This window comes from Mandrillus leucophaeus, unplaced genomic scaffold, assembly GCF_000951045.1.
Source record: "Mandrillus leucophaeus isolate KB7577 unplaced genomic scaffold, Mleu.le_1.0 Scaffold577, whole genome shotgun sequence".
Classification (NCBI taxonomy): domain Eukaryota; kingdom Metazoa; phylum Chordata; class Mammalia; order Primates; family Cercopithecidae; genus Mandrillus; species Mandrillus leucophaeus.
Window position 1 is genome coordinate 855,927 of NW_012106219.1, and position 14,729 is coordinate 870,655.

The 14,729-nt window shown below is 34.3% G+C and overlaps 2 protein-coding genes across 2 annotated transcripts in view; one reads left to right on the top strand and one right to left on the bottom strand.

Annotated features, from left to right (window-relative positions):
• RB1 (retinoblastoma 1) overlaps nt 1-14,729 on the bottom strand; it is a 198,301-nt gene that overhangs the window by 49,741 nt on the left and 133,831 nt on the right. The gene's annotated exons all lie outside the window — the stretch shown is intronic.
• Nucleotides 2,645-5,021, top strand: LPAR6 (lysophosphatidic acid receptor 6). The gene has a single exon (XM_011998617.1). The coding sequence runs from the start codon at nt 3,739-3,741 to the stop codon at nt 4,771-4,773; it is 1,035 nt and encodes a 344-aa protein (XP_011854007.1). The 5' UTR covers nt 2,645-3,738; the 3' UTR covers nt 4,774-5,021.

A 14,729-nucleotide genomic window follows, 5' to 3' on the forward strand; every position in this document is an offset into this window, starting at 1 on the left:
TTGTTGCCATTGCTTTTGGTGTTTTAGTCATGAAGTCTTTGCCCATGCCTATGTCCTGAATGGTATTGCCTAGGTTTTCTTCTAGGGTTTTAATGGCTTTAGGTCTTACAATTAAGTCTTTAATCCATCTTAAGTTAATTTTGTATAAGGTGTAAGAAAGGGGTCTAGCTTCAGTTTTCTGCATATGGCTAGCCAGTTTTCCCAACACCATTTTTTAAATAGGGAATGCTTTGCCCAGTGCTTGTTTTTGTCAGGTTTGCCAAAGATCAGATGGTTGTAGATGTGTAGCATTATTTCTGAGGCCTCTCTTCTGTTCCATTGGTCAATATATCTGTTTTGGTACCAATACCATGCTGTTTTGGTTACTGTAGGCTTGTAGTATAGTTTGAAGGCAGGTAGTGTGCTGCCTCCATCTTTGTTCTTTTTGCTTAGGATTGTGTTGGCTATATGGGCTTTTTTTGGTTCCATATGAAATTTAAAGTAGTTTTTTTTTCTAATTCTATAAAGAAAGTCAATGGTAGCTCAATAGGGATAGGATTGAATCTATAAATTACTTTGGGTGATATGGCCATTTTCACAAGATTGATTCTTCCTATCCACGAGCATGGAAAGTTTTTCCATTTGTTTGTGTCCTCTCTTATTTCCTTGAGTAGTGAAGTTTGTAGTTCTCCTTGAAGATGTCCTTCACATCCCTTGTATGTTGTATGCCTAGGTATTTTATTCTCTTTGTAGCAATTGTGAATGGGAGTTCACTCATGATTTCGCTCTCTGTCTATTATTGTTGTACAGGAATACTTGTGATTTCTGCACATTGATTTTATATCCTGAGACTTTGCTGAAGTTGCTTATCAGCTTGAGATTTTGGGTTGAGACAATGGGGTTTTCTAAATAGACAATCATGTACTCTGCGAACAGAGACAATTTAACTTCTTCTCCTTCTATATGAATATGCTTTATTTCTTCCTCTTTTCTGACTGCCCTGAACAGGAGTGGTGCCCTGAACATTTTAATTCTTTGAATGAGAAAATGCCATATTCAAAATGAAAGTAAAAGTAGGACAAGATCAGCATATACAACTGCATATATTTCATTAAAGATGACTAAAGAGGAGACTATCAATTTGAAAGAAGATTACTAAGATTTTACGGTTTTTTTAAACATACTGAACCAAATTTTTAAAAAGTAAGACATAATTACTAACAGAAAATTTTTTCCAATGAGAATACAACCTTATTAACTAACTACTCCTTTTTTCATTAATGCTCACTCAGCTTCTACCAGTCTTCTAATAAGAACACACACATACCTTTTTTCTATACCAAATGTGATACAAAGATATTCAATCCTTCAAATTTTTAAGTATTGGTTATAAGTAATACTCATCTTTTTTTGTCATTTGATAATAGATGAATTTTCTAGTCCAGACAGTAGAAATAGATTATAGTTCATCAACAAATGACAAAAATTGCTGAGTGTGAAAGAATGGTGCAAAACAACACAAAAGATATTACTGTAATAAGTTATTTTTAAGCTAGCTAAGTAATTTATGAGAAAAAATAAATTATTCTTAAATTACTTAATACCCAAAAGGAAGAGTTTCAGCTTAAACTAGACCAAATTCAAAAAAATAATAACAGTAAGACATAACCAGATTTAGCCTTTTCTGAAAAAATATTTAAAACAAGAAAAACATGTGCTATAGAGGTTGTGATATCCTCAATCTTTGAGGAAATAACAGCTATATTTAACTATCCTCACCTTACACACACTTTCCTTCTGATTTTGGAGTTTTTAAAATGTAAGTATACTTTTTTTTTTTTTTTTTGGAGATAGTCTCGCTGTCGCCCAGGCTGGAGTGCAGTGGCTTGATCTCGGTTCACTGCAACATCTGCCTCCTGTGTTCAAGTGATTCTCCTGCCTCAGCCTCCCGAGTAGCTGGGACTACAGGCACACACTACTGAACTAGGCTAATTTTGTATTTTTAGTAGAGATGGGGTTTCACCATGTTGGCCAGGCTGCTCTTGAACTCCTGACCTCAGGTGATCCACCTGTCTTGGCCTTCCAAAGTGCTGGGATTACAGGTGTGAGCCACTGCGCCTGGCCCAAAATATGAGTATACTTTAAATATAAATATATAGAGAAACCATTCATAGAAACTTTTAAATGAAGACAAATCTGAAATATATTCCAATATATAGTTAATGTCATATTAAGGGGTTAAGGGAAGAGCTGGGAGGAAGAAGGAAGATAAGACTATGAACCTAAAATTTAGCCAGGTAGTAGGATTTTTATTCTCTAAACCTTATTTCAATCAATTTAAAGTTAAAAAAATTTTGTTTAAAAGGATGCAACTTCATTTTGTGCTTAAAAAGTAAGATTAACACCACACCAAAGATAAACATTCTTGAATTTGTTCTTTGGTGAAATGAGTAATTTAAAAATTTAAACAGCTCTAAAATATTAATTCAACTTCATAGGAAAGAGGAAAGAATGTTAGAAAATTGCTTATCAAAAAATAATGAGACCCAGGATAAGAGCTACTCATAATCATAACAATTAAATATTGAGGATTTTTCAGAAACCGAGTCAAATGCTTTTTATACCTTAAAGATTAAAGGCCCCTGTTTCATAGTCATTGAACAGTTCTTTGAAATGCTATGTAAAGATATCACTAACAATTGCAATTTATAAATACATACCCATATACATTTTCTTTTCTAAAATGTCATATCCCAAACACGAAAACAATCGAATAGCAGAACAACAGGATTAATAGTGTTTTTTTTTCTTTCAATTATTACTACTGAAACAAATCAAACCAACTGAGAGGTTGCCAGCACCCCAGAAGGCATTTCCGCATAAAAAGAGTTAATGAGCAGACCTCGCAGTTAAACAGCCAGTGACCATTTGCAAGCCTCCTAGGTATATTCCCAGCAGACACACTATCAGATTAAAGGAAGTGCAAACAAACTGGGCTGAAACTTTCTTTGTCAAAACCCAGCCTCTTCTTCCTGTGATGTCATATTACAAATCTAGCAAGCCTTTCTTTTTCACTTCAGAGAAAGCGACCTCAAGATACAGCTGGCAACTGAGGAAAAGGCCTCAATTCGGCAAGCGCTAACATGCTTGGGAATTTATTTTGGAACCTTTAAAAGACTCTTCTGCTTACCCACCATCTGGGATCCACTGCAGGAAAACAAAAAAGGAAAACTTCATTTAAAAGAAGCAAGAAGTAAAATGGGACAAATTCGGAATGTTTAAGTCTCTGAAACTCTGCACTGAAAAGAAAATAAGATTGATAACTTAAGCTTAACATTCTGAGGCATAAAGAAACATTAACTTTGGAGTATTCATCTTGTCTACTGAAATAGAAGTTTAGAAGACAAGTGGTTTCATTCTGGTCACAGATCACATCTTTTCTTTAAATTTATAATCCTATGGGTTGGCCTCGTTGACTGTATTTTTTAAAGGTTGCTCGTCAGTTAACTGAGCCTTGGAATTCATGGATTTTCTGAAGACTAACAAATGAAAATATTTTCCTGTTGAAGAACCCAGCGGAAATTTTACAGCAACAAATTTCATGTTTCTTTTGGATATTTTTGAGAAAAATGAAACATTTATAAAACCATCCAAAGATCCAGATAATTTACAAATAAATTGAAGGTGATAATATGAATACCAAAGGAGACTGCAGCTGATGAAAGTGCTTCCAAACTGAAAATTGGACGTGCCTTTACAATGGTAAGCGTTAACAGCTCCCACTGCTTCTATAATGACTCCTTTAAGTACACTTTGTATGGGTGCATGTTCAGCACGGTGTTTGTGCTCGGGTTAATATCCAATTGTGTTGCCATATACATTTTCATCTGCGTCCTCAAAGTCCGAAATGAAACTACAACTTACATGATTAACTTGGCAATGTCAGACTTGCTTTTTGTTTTTACTTTACCCTTCAGGATTTTTTACTTCACAACACAAAATTGGCCATTTGGAGATTTACTTTGTAAGATTTCTGTGATGCTGTTTTACACCAACATGTACGGAAGCATTCTGTTCTTAACTTGTATTAGTGTAGATCGATTTCTGGCAATTGTCTACCCATTTAAGTCAAAGACTCTAAGAACCAAAAGAAATGCAAAGATTGTTTGCATTGGTGTGTGGTTAACTGTGATCGGAGGAAGTGCACCGGCGGTTTTGGTTCAGTCTACCCACTCTCAGGGTAACAATGCCTCAGAAGCCTGCTTTGAAAATTTCCCAGAAGCCACATGGAAAACATATCTCTCAAGGATTGTAATTTTCATTGAAATAGTGGGATTTTTTATTCCTCTAATTTTAAATGTAACTTGTTCTAGTATGGTGCTAAAAACTTTAAATAAACCTGTTACATTAAGTAGAAGCAAAATAAACAAAACTAAGGTTTTAAAAATGATTTTTGTACATTTGATCATATTCTGTTTCTGTTTTGTTCCTTACAATATCAATCTTATTTTATATTCTCTTGTGAGAACACAAACATTTGTTAATTGCTCAGTAGTGGCAGCAGTAAGGACAATGTACCCAATCACTCTCTGTATTGCTGTTTCAAACTGTTGTTTTGACCCTATGGTTTACTACTTTACATCGGACACAATTCAGAATTCAATAAAAATGAAAAACTGGTCTACCAGGAGAAGTGACTTCAGATTCTCTGAAGTTCATGGTACAGAGAATTTTATTCAGCATAACCTACAGACCTTAAAACGTAAGATATTTGACAATGAATCTGCTGCCTGAAATAAAACCATTAGGACTCACTGGGACAGAACTTTCAAGTTCCTTCAACTGTGAAAAGTGTCTTTTTGGACGAACTATTTTTCCACCTCCAAAAGAAATTAACACATGGACATTTTAAAGTCTAGTATAAAGAAAATTTGTTTTCAATGTGTTAAACATTAACATGTATTTTATTTGTGTATACACTCCATCTGATTTTTCTGAGCCATTTTGATTTGTTCCTTCATTAAAAAAATCTCTTAAAGTTATTCAGTGTCTAAAAGTGACTGATTTAAATTATGTGGTGACAATCTGTAATGTCTTTGAATGATTTAATTTACTAAATTATTTTATACTAATTTATATAAGTTTAAGTATTTAATATTTTTATTCAACATACCGTTTTTATTTTGAATTAAAACAACTAATCATATTTGTTAAACTATGATTAACAAATAAGAAAGAAGAGTAATTTGAAATAATCAAATGTTTTGGGAGTACTTTAAAATACACATATAACTAAAAACGTAGTCTTCTGTAGAAATGGTGACATATTAACATTGTTGTAAGATCTTGAGCAGTAACACACTGATAACATTTGGGGAGTTTGGTTTGTGTAGGCAATTTGTAGAAAGCAGATGCTATCTATATGGTATGTTTGAAGTTACTATTTTGATTTTCTGTATATAATGCACTCAATTTCAAAATGACACATGCCACAAAAATTGAGAGGGAGAAAACTAATAAAATGTCATTTTGCTAAGTTTTTACTTAGCAAAAAAATAAAATACTACCATAGGTACATTTTAAAGGTGCACTTACATCACAGTCAAGAACTTACGTTTTAAGTATGTTAGGTCAGAGAAACACCAGAGATAGTGAAATATAGTACTTGGCATTTAGAAAGTAATATACAGTCACATGTTGCTTATGATGCTTGCTTAGGTAATTATGTCACGCAAGCATCATAGTGTGTGCTTACACAACCCTCGAAGGTGTATACTACTGTACACCTAGGTTTATATGGTATACCCTATTGCTTCTAGGCTACAAACCTATACAGCATGCTACTGTAAAGAATACTTTCGGCAACTGTAAAATAATGGTACTTGTGTATCTAAATATATCTCAACATAGAAAAGGTACAGTAAAAATGCAGTATGATAATCTTATGAGACAACCATCGTATATGTGGTCATTGACCAAAATGCTGTTATGTGATGCATGACTATAAATATTTTCTTTTCCTTCACTCTTCTGGCCATTTTAAGCCAAATATTGGACAGTTCAAAACATTATTTTAAGTAGGCAAGATGTTATTGTATGTAAAAATGATTTATTAAGGACACAGTTCCTTTCATTATAAAGCAACAAAACTACAAGGTCAAAAAACTAAACAAAACTATATTTTCATTTCACTAAACATAAAATAGGTATGGCTCTGAGGTATACTTTAGAAAAAAGTGCCAAGTACACTAAAACTTTTTTATTATCCAACATATTCATTTTTTTAAAAAATTCAGGCCGGGCACGGTGGCTCACACCTGTAATCCTAAAACTTTGAGTGGCCGAGGCGGGTGGATCATAAGGTCAAGAGATCAAGACCATCCTGGCCAACATGGTGAAACCCTGTCTCTACTAAAAATACAAAAATTAGCTGGGCGTGGTGGCACATGCCTGTAGTCCCAGCTACTCGGGAGGCTGAGGCAGGAGAATCGCTTGAACCCAGGAGTCAGAGGTTGCAGTGAGCCAAGATTTCACCACTGCACTCCAGCTGGGCAACAGAGCAAGACTCCATATCAAAAAATAAATAAATTAATTAATTAAAAATAAAAAATCAAGCAGTTCTCCAAAGTTAACTAAAAAAGAAGGCCTTCTATTTAAGAAAAAGGACATGTAATTAAATTCAGCATCCAACCTATCTGATTTTTACTGTCTTAATCTTTCAAGTCCTGAATACAACTTGGACAAAAAATTATTTTAAGACAAAAATTTGATTTTTGCTGTTCTCTAGGTTTGAGCTGCAATGATTTCAGAAAAACCACAATCATTTGCTAGACAGGTAAACCCATTTTCAATAAAATAACAGTGGGGGGTTTTCTTTAGGGATCCATGTTTTCCTTTAGATAAACCTAAAGCAAAATACATCTTTAATGCCTTCAGCCCAGGAATTCCAGGTTACAGTGAGATATGATCACACCACTGTACTTCAGTATGGATGACAGAGCAAGACCTTATCTCAAAAAAAGAAAAAAAAATAAAGAAAGAAAAGAAAAATGCTTAGAACAAACCCCAAAACTAGTGAAGAATACTAACCATGGTCCTTTATATCCCAAGAGAAGTATATACATAATATAAGTGTGTTTTCTTCCATTGACTTGAAATCCCTTTATTTGATATCACACTTCAGTAAATAAAAATACACTCTTTCTTAAACATACTGAGTTGAAAAGCAACTACCAATCTACCAATCTGGGGCAAACGGGTGGAGAATTCTGTAACTTTGAGATTTCTCGGAACTCTCCTCAGTTTAAAGATCTCAACTTAAGGCAAGATCGCAAAGCATGAATATAACTTTAAAATACAAGTAAAACAGTCATTAAATAGTTGTTATTACTATGTTCATAAAGAAACTTTTTGGTGTCTCTTGTCAACAGGAAGATAAATGAATCAAAAGTTTTGTAAGATTCTTCATAAAGCAATACATAACAGATAACAAACATAGTTTTCTCATCTAGAACTTCAAATACTGGGTAAATCTTACCTATGGGAAAAAAGTGTACCAGAACAAAATTTATTTTCCTTTGTTAGCGTTGTACTTTGTGGTAGATCATATATTCTGAGGGTTTTCTCTTCCCTTCCCCCTTTATTCAGAAAAACCTACATTAATATTAGAACTCTGATAATTTTACTTTTTATTACCTGAAAATGATAGCACTAAGCCCCCCTACAAAAACTGTGCCCACTGTTATTAACATCTTCATAAAACAGTAGATGATTTGACTAATCTTCCTTCCCACATTAACTCTCTTCAAAGGAACAGAGTTAGCTAAGAAAATTTTTCAGATGTGGAAAAATGGCTTTCCAGCATCCTAATAATTTCTGAACTTAGAAATCATCTTTTCTGAGAAAATATCAAGTACCTAGTTTTTAAAAAGCATAAAAATATATGTATTTTTATTATATGTATTATATATTATATATATAATATATTCACAGAAAATTAAACTGAATATACTACTTAAGGAGTTATCAACGAACCTTAATATTCTACGTTCAAAATGCTGAAAATTGGAAATATAAATCCTAATTATAGATATTGGTATTTAAAGAAATTAGCCACTAAATTGAGAAATATAAAATAGAAAATGGAGCAAACTTCATATTCCCATCCAAGAAACATTTGGTTCATGAATGGTACATAGTTATTAAGAATCTGAAGCAATTGCTTTTTGGTCCTACAATTTTGGACACTTGATGAACCAAGTATTTTGTCTTTTGTCAATATATTAAGTTACTATTTCCAAGAAGAAGCTTTACTACCTTCCAGCACCTAAACTTTTTTAGTGCCTAAATGCCAATCCAACTCTGGATGTCACAAATGTTCTTAGTTGTGAATAAATTTTTGTGTAGAAACAATTTTATAAACAGTGCTTAGGCAGGGATAAAATCTTAAAGACTCCAAAAACAAACTTTTTGAAAAGCTTTTTGGGGCTTTCCTGAAAATTGAATTACCCATTTATAACATGGCTCCTAAGAAATAAATTACAAATTAAAAAGGGCTAATGAACAAACTTAAGAATGTAGAACATATTAATATCTAAACTGACCAGAGTATTTAATGATCAACATTACTTATTTAGCAACATTTTCCAGATATCAACATGTACATACTCCTAAGATCTCTAATTCTCAAATTTCTATTTTCTCTCTTTATCATTTTTACTTAATGTCAGACAGTTTTATGAAAGTACAAAGAATGTCCATTAAACAAGGCAACAGACCAGATAATAAATGAATAGGAGATTAACGCCAGGCAAACTTCTCCCTCTTTTTTATTACCTTAAAATGATAGCGTTAAGCCTCTCCCACCTTCCTGTCTTCCTGCCCCCAAAAGATTTACTACAATAACCTCTTAAAAGGGTACAAAATTACCTCTTTTATTGGAAAAGCAGTGTTAAAAACAGAATTCAAATGATAGAGCCCCAGAAGGGGTATAATTCAAAAATTTAATAATCAGTTTTCTCAAAACTTGGTTTACTCATAATAGATTTCAAGCAATTTTTAAAAATAAAAAAAGTTTAAGTAACTGTAAGAAACAATTATGTGTTGTATACTTACAGCAGAGTTACAGTTAATAGCCATAGGATAAATGTGCTAAGTTCCATTATCATCCTATCAAAATGGCTTCTGGAACATTCACAACTTAGAACAGAAAGGGCCTGATGGTCATCTGATATAACTACATCTTAGGCTGAGGAAACTGAGGAACTATAAGACTAAATATGAGACACAATATCATATAACAAATTAAGGTAGAGCCAGGGTAAGAACTCCGTTTGTTTGTTTTTTGTTGGTTTTTAATAGAAAGATGAGGTCTTGCTATATTGCCCAGGTTGGACTTGATACCTGGGCTCAAGCAATCTTCCCAATTCAGGCTCTCAAGCAGCTGGGACTACAGGTGCAGGCCACTGCACCTGGCTGAACCCAGTTTCTTTGTTTTTACTCATCTAATTATTTAACGGTGGCAAGGCAAGCACCACAGGCAAAGGCCCTGTGGGAGAGAACTTGGATACTGAAAGGATTAAAACATTCAAAGTGGCTGGAGAAATAGGGCTGACATCTTACATGTACTTATAGGCCATGTTAAGACCACGTTAAGTGCTGAGAGGCTGTGGAGAGTCCTCAAGAATTTTAAGGTAGGGGAAACATGATCAAATAAAGATTTGTCTGATACAGGGTAGAGATGCATTTGTCTTCAGCAAGAAAAGAAAAATAATCACAATAAGAACTATATTTATACATTTAAAGGGCCCTTCTTATCTTTTTTTTCTGATTTGTCCTTTCTCCCTTATTAAAATGGGAGAAATTCTTTTTTAAATGATGGTGATAATAGATGAGAAGACTATTTTAATATCATTACTTGGCAAAATTTGGACAGCAGCTGTCATGGAGAAATTGCTACCCGGAATGAAAAATAGTACAAAACTTATGGATGGGATTTGGCAATATCTAACATACACATATACACACACATTAACCCTTTGACCCAACATGCTCACTTCTAGGTATTTATCCTCAAGACACAATTTCAATTATATGAACATACACACACATAACACACACATACATACACACACACACACACAGCTATTTATTGTGGTAATATTCAAAATTGCAAAAAACTGGAAACTACCTAGATGTCCAATCATAGAAAACTAGTTGAACAGACTGTAGTATATATACACAATACAGTACTATGCTGCCGTGATAATGAGAAATATCTCTATAAACTGATAGGGAATGACTTCAAGAAGGTAGTGTTAAATGAAAAAAGCAAAGCATAAAAGAGCACACATAGTATGCCACCTTTTGTATAAGAAAAAGGCAAAATAAAACATGTATAACTGCTTATTTTTATAAAAAGAAACAGAGGAAAGATAAACCAAAATACAAGGGTGGGGTGGGAAATGGGATAGAAGGAATATCAAAGAATATGACATTTTTCAGATCATACCTTTTTGTATAGTTACGACTTTGGGAAACATGTTAGTGTTTTATACGGGGTATTGACAAACTTTCTTCTCAAGGAGTAGATAGTAAATATTTTAGGTTTGCAGGCTCTACTGTCTTGCTGCAACTTCTCAACTCTGTACTGCAGTGCAAAAGCAGCCACAGACAATATATAAATGAATAAAGTGGCTGTGTTACAATAAAATTTATGGTCTGTGGACTGTGCATGCCATCTCCTGTTATATGTAGTCAAAACTGTGGGCCAACAAGGATGGGGGAAAAACACCCTAGAACTTCATTTATTTTAGTGTCTGGCACAAACTGGTCTCAATAATTAGAATGAATCTTAAAATTCTTCAAAAGCCCGAGGAAAAAAGGCAAATTTTCTTTCGTTAATACACAAATTCATTATTACTCTTATTACTTCATTTATCAACTTTAAACTGTATTTGTTAAATTCCCACCATTTAGATGAGGTTATACAATTGCTAAAAGAAACCATTTTGTTGTTGAAGGCATTCTTTTTGAAACTATCTGATTTCTCATGTGGAACAAATATTTTCTGGGCTTGTTGCATCCTAGGATTTTTCGCATTTTTCTCCCTGCACTGGTGTGATGGTTTCACTCTTTATTAGGTCTCATAATTTCCCTTTTGTGGATTCTTTTTTCATTTAGTTAAAGCACATTCCCTAGTTATTTCATTTCAAAAGGGCAGTCAAGAGATAAACATTTGGAGTCCTTGCATTTCCAAATTTCATTTTGCTGTCATATTTGACAAATTTTAGGTTATAAAATATCCAGTATTCCTAGTGAGAACTTCTGTGCTGATCTGGATCTCATTCCCATAAAATAACTTACTTTTTCTCTCTGGAAGCTTTTATAATTTTCTCATTATCTTTAGAATTCTGAATTTTTCGCTGGGTGGGGTGGCTCACGCCTGTAATCCCAGCACTTTGGGAGGCCAAGGCGGGCGGATCACGAAGTCAGGAGTTTAAGACCAGGCTAACCAACATGGTGAAAATCCGTCTCTACTAAAAATACAAAAATTATCTGGGCGTGGTGTCACGTGCCTGTAATCCCAGCTACTCAGGAGGCTGAGGCAGGAGACTCGTTTGAACCCAGGAGGCAGAGGTTGCAGTGAGCCGAGATCACACGACTGCACTCCAGCCTGGGTGACAGAGCGAGACTGTCATAGGGAGGAAAAAAAAAAAGTATCCACATTCATTCATCATGCTCGGCACTATGGGACCTTTCCATCTGAAGCCCCCTAGTTTTCATTAGTTTTGGAATTTTTTTTTTTCTGTTCTTTTTTATTATTTTCTCTCCTCCATTTTCTCTGTTCTTTCTTACGGTAATGAATAAATATTGAACTGAGGTACCTGAAAATACCAAAGTAAGGAACTACATAACCTACCAGTACAATAGTTTGTTGTATTTTCCTCCTAGGAAGAACTGCCTTTCCTATTTCTTTTTCTTTAGGTCTGTTACAGAAGTCTGGGTTTACTTCAGTTTCTGTTCTGCTTCTCTCTTTGGCACCATCAGGAAACCCTAGCCCTGTGTCTACAAGTGTACACAAAATTTGAAGGTGGGGGCAGGCTTGTACCTGTATAGTTTATGCATTACACAACAGCATGGGGCTTTAGCCTAAACTGCACACCAAGCTTAGGGTTGCTGTGTCCAGATGGCATCTTTTTATAATTCATTAGTACAGAGGAAGGTGCTTTTTTTTCTTTTTTCTTTGAGACAGTGTCTCATTCTGTCACCCAGACTGGAATGCAGTAGCACAGTCACGGCTCACTGCAGCCTCAACTTCCCAGGCTCAAGCAATCCTCCCACCTCAGCCTCCCAAGTATCTGGGACTACAGAGATGCATTTTCTTTATTCTCATAGGCTGGCATGGCCTTAGATGGGGGACTGGTCCAGTGTTTCATGTTCTTAAAATGTTGCTCACAAAGTGTAGTACCCAGTCCAGCAGCATCAGTATCACCTGGAAACATATCAGAAATACAAATTCTTGGACCCTACACTGGAAACTTTGTGACTGGGCCCAGCAATCTGTAATCTGTGTTTTAACAAGCCCTCCAGGTAATTTTGATGCATGCTCAAGTTTGAGGACCATTGCCAGATAGCACTTTAGAAAACCTTCCTGATTATTGCCCCACTCTCTGCATCTGCTACTTGGAGCTTGGGGGCTCTCTAAGACTCCCATTTCCACAAGTCCCCTTTCCTGGGGGTGTTGTGTGCTGTGGTTTTCTCTACTTTATCATATCCACAACAGTCTTCATTTATTTTTTATACTAAAAAAAAAAGAATCAACTCCTCCACATCCCTCCGTAGTTTTTCTGCTTCACAGTCTGAGTACTGCTGGGTTTCACTCCCCTGTGATATGTGTCTTTTTTGTCATTTCTGCAGGGTTTGCCGGGAGAAAGGAGGTAGAAGTGTGTGGTGAGTCTGCTATTCCAATGCGCTAAGTTCCAATATCTCATTATAAATGAGAAACAGTCTCATTTTTAAAAGCAACTGTACAGTCCAAGTTAAACAAAAAGTCATATTACTTAAGCCCTTTTACTGCTGCTAAAAAATAAAAAAGTGTTTTCACATCAAAACACAGGAGATCTTTACATTACTAACAACATAGCCTTAAATTTAATTTTCTTTTAAAACTGATAATTTTCCAACTAATTTTACCAATTATTGTTGGCTCATATTTTAATAGGACATAAAACCTATGAGTTATAGGTTTTATATATAAAAAAGGTTAAAAGATTTTATATATAGTACTTTATGAACAGAAGAAGTTTATTTAAATAAAAATGAATACTACTTAAGACTTTAGGAGTCTTACTCTGGGAGGCCAAAGCAATAGGATCACTTGAGTCTAGGAGTTTGAGACCAGCATGGGCAACAGCAAGGCCCTGTCTCTACAAAGAATAAAAAAAATTAGCCGGGTGTGTTGGCTCACACCTGTAGTCACATCTACTAGGGAGGCCGAGGTGGGAGGATCACTTGAGCCCAAGAGTTCAAGACTTCAGTGAGCTATGATTGTGTCGTTGCACTCCAGCCTAGGAAAACAGAGTGAGACTCGTCTGTTTAAAAAAAAAAAAAAAAAAAAAAAGGTTTTCTGCAAGGGATTTCTCTACTACTCTCCATCCCTTCCCCAGGCCATTTATTCTTCATTGGAACTGAAATGTGTGAAAGTTTATTTTCAGAAGACCCCATTAAAATACGTGGGTTCAACTAAATCCGATGCCAATCTAAAAGTGCATACTATTAAAAGTGCCCAATATTCCTATGAAAAACATAATGCAAAAAAATTATATTTTCAAGAACAGATAGTAAGTTCAGTATTGGATTAGGGTATCCTATGTTCATTTTTGTTTATGACTCATGTAAAAGATAAGTAATTTCACTTCTCCACCTTTTTCGTCTTAATGTTTAAAAGAAAAAAGCTAAATGAGAAAACCTAATATAAAAACTATCATTACCTAATACGTAAATTTAAAAACTTTTAGACAATTTAATTATCTTAAAATATGAAAAGGGCATAATGATAAAACGACCAGACTTAAAAGATAGCAAGACAGATTTATGTCAGTCTTTGAAGAATTCTTAAGGAATATAATCAAAATCTTAAAGATAAATTTGTTGTTATATTTAGCGGAGATAAGAACACTGAAACTTAGCAAAGTAAGAAAAGGCTTTTTTGAAAAGGCTAAGAAACAAATCCAGCTGTTTCCTATTCTACGTTTCCTTATCATGTTCTAAATCTAGCACTTACAGGAAGACACCAAAAATACCTTTGATATTTGGCCATTTCTGAGAAAAGCTGAAAATATGAAGAATCAATTAAGTACATTAATAACAACACCAAGGACCACAAATGTGTATGTTGAAACAGACTGGGTTGTGACAGTTCAGAGTTTTTAAAACATGCTATAAATATTTGAAAAATGAAATGCCAAAAAGTTATATTTTATAATTAAAGGTAAGTAAGCTTAGATGATTTAAGAACAATTGCCTTAGAGTAGTTCTAAAATTTTAGTAAACTCAATAATTAATAACAGCCTTTTATTTCGCTGCAGAAATTCAGAAGCTACACTAATTAGGATTCATTTCTCCTATTTCTCTTCTTTGTTTGTTGCATATCCAGAATTCCAGAGCCCTTCCTCACAATTCCAGTTAAGATGTAAGTTTACAAACTGAAAATTTTAAAACTAAATTCAAGTAATTATCTAATATCATGA

Coding starts and splice junctions, on each gene's coding strand:
- LPAR6 (XM_011998617.1), top strand. CDS start 3,739: ATGGTAAGCGTTAACAGCTCCCACTGCTTCTATAATGACTCCTTTAAG.